Raw genomic sequence first — 2,293 nt, 5'->3', positions numbered from 1 at the left:
TGAGTGCTTAGAGGGAGGGTTGAAGGTGGGCCTGCAAAATAACAAACAACCTTCTTACAAATACATGTGCATAAACGTCAAAGCAGCACTGAAAAATTCACAGTCAGACCCACAGCGAAGTGCAGCAAAAGACTAAAATAAAAAGACAAGCCATGCCAAAACACTGTTTAGATTAAACGACATGTTCACCACATTTTTAACTATCTCAGCTGTGGGAATATAAGCAACTTGACAATAGAATGACACGTGTACTTATGTTTAAAAAATACAGGATTAATCACGCCAAGATTTCTAATTTTAGGCATTGTTAAAAAAAAAAAAAAGCAGCATGAAATATTAAAATTAAGTAATATTTAGCACATGGGATTAAAATTGCTGTTAATTTATACCAGAATGAAAGAGCTTTCTATATGTTCTAATATGTGGGGAGGTTTTTTAGCCCTCTAGACCATCCCATACAAATATTGTTAATAAACTGGAAGGCAGGAAGAAAGAAATGGAAATATGCCTACAAATTTTCCTTTCACCTTCAAAATGGGATTTTTAGCTTGAGAAGATTTTCTGTAATTCTTTTTTTTCTGTAGATTGAATACATCAAACTATGCATACCAAGAGCACTGCAAATTGTTGTATATGGTATGAATAAAATAAACATCAGAGAAATCCTTTCTGGGACTGAGATTAGATATTTCATGATAGGATTGCTTATAAGAGCCTATGCAGTCACCCCTACCCTTAAACACTTTTATTTCCCTCTGAATTAGTGCTGGCACAAGTATTATTCAACACAATGCATGTTTTACACAATATGGGAACAGATACAGCTCGAAAGACAAAATAACCCAGCAGGAAGACAAGAGTTTTCCTTAATCAGCTTCACCATTGACCTTCACAAACATCTCTAATAAGAAGCTCAAGGAAACAGAGCAGGGCACAATCGGCAGCGAGGGGACGACTGCTCGAGTCAGCTGCCACCACCGCCCTAAGAAATTACTGGTACCACTTCTCTACATTAGTTCTACACTAGGCTACAACAGCTCCAGGGGGGTTGTTGCTGGGGTTGTTAGTTTGTAGGTTTTGCTGGTTTTGTCTTTTTTTTTAATTTAACCAACAACTAAGACTTCACTGCAGTCTTCACTTGCAGTAAGTTTTGCAGGTCAGACAGCTTTGCCATCAGTCTGGATAAATGCAGAAAATTGACATAAAACTTTAAAAGCAAAGTCTATTTATACCTGAAATTTCAAGTCTATTGTCAGTCTATTTTTTAGAGCTGTAGAACCAGCTTGCCTATTTTTGAAAAACGACCTTATTTGAACAGTATTTGAGACAAAACCTTCATTTCTCGACATATACCCTACACTGCAGCACACAAAACTAGAGCTGCCTTCTTCAAAAATGATTATGAATATTCTCTGTAGGTAGTCTGGAAATGATCAATACCTGCACTCCTTCCCAAATTATTATATATCATAGAAGTATTGAAATCAGTGAAAAATAATATTAAAATTCCTTAGATGAAACATTTAACACTGACAAAAGTAGCTGAAATGATTCTGTAAGCATGAATCTGTTTGTCAGATATTTTCAGCAGGTGACCTTTCTCTTTCTTATAAACAGCAAAGAAAAATTTAATAGAACTGCCCCTAATGAGTTAATAATTCAATCTATTCTCTTCCAGATTCAAGCCTGAAAGGCCTTCTCCTGTGCAGGAGAATCTCTCAACCACAAGCCCGGCAGATATTTTGGGCCTGGCTTAATTACTTGGTTACTTTTGTAAATCAAATGATATATTTTACAATTTTTCCTGTCAATTTACTTCCAAGTTCACAAAACCATTAATTGACAACAAGTCAAATGCCAGTGAATTTAGTGATTGTTCCCCAGTTTGCATCCTTACCCTTTCTCATTTTAATTTCTTCCTTGAGCTTAAGTAAGCAAGATGACTTAAACTGTGCATTGAGATGTTTCTGAAAGCAAAACCAACTTTTCTCATGCTAAATTTTGACTGACTCCTGCAAGTTACCAACTCTTTCTTTGCTTCAAGAAATAGGAACCCAAAGTTGTTTTGATTCGGGATGTAACTCCGAGTGTATCTAGGAATGGTGAGGGGAAGGAATAGTCAATACCCACTGTTAACAGTAGCGTTATTCTTAAACACGTCGGAAGCACAGAGGGGCTGCCGGAGCAGCGTCCGTCCCTTGTCCCGACATTTGGCACCGGAGTTTTCCACTGCCGCAATGCCGGGGAGCGGGAATGTCCCACAGCCCCCTGGCGGCCGGCGGTGAGCGACACC

At 38.0% G+C, this 2,293-nt stretch overlaps 1 protein-coding gene across 1 annotated transcript in view; it reads right to left on the bottom strand.

Moving 5' to 3' along the window:
* The window catches only part of ASAP1 (ArfGAP with SH3 domain, ankyrin repeat and PH domain 1), a 146,775-nt gene that overhangs the window by 16,608 nt on the left and 127,874 nt on the right, over nucleotides 1-2,293 (bottom strand). The window contains exon 25 of the mRNA XM_017746044.1: nucleotides 1-31. Within this exon, the coding sequence (XP_017601533.1) occupies nucleotides 1-31 (31 nt within the window). The remainder of the gene's footprint in view (nucleotides 32-2,293) is intronic.

The sequence above is a fragment of the Corvus brachyrhynchos genome, unplaced genomic scaffold, assembly GCF_000691975.1.
Source record: "Corvus brachyrhynchos isolate BGI_N302 unplaced genomic scaffold, ASM69197v1 scaffold28, whole genome shotgun sequence".
Classification (NCBI taxonomy): Eukaryota; Metazoa; Chordata; class Aves; order Passeriformes; family Corvidae; genus Corvus; species Corvus brachyrhynchos.
Note: the sequence above shows the minus strand (reverse complement) of the source record. Positions and strands in the feature narration are given on the sequence as shown.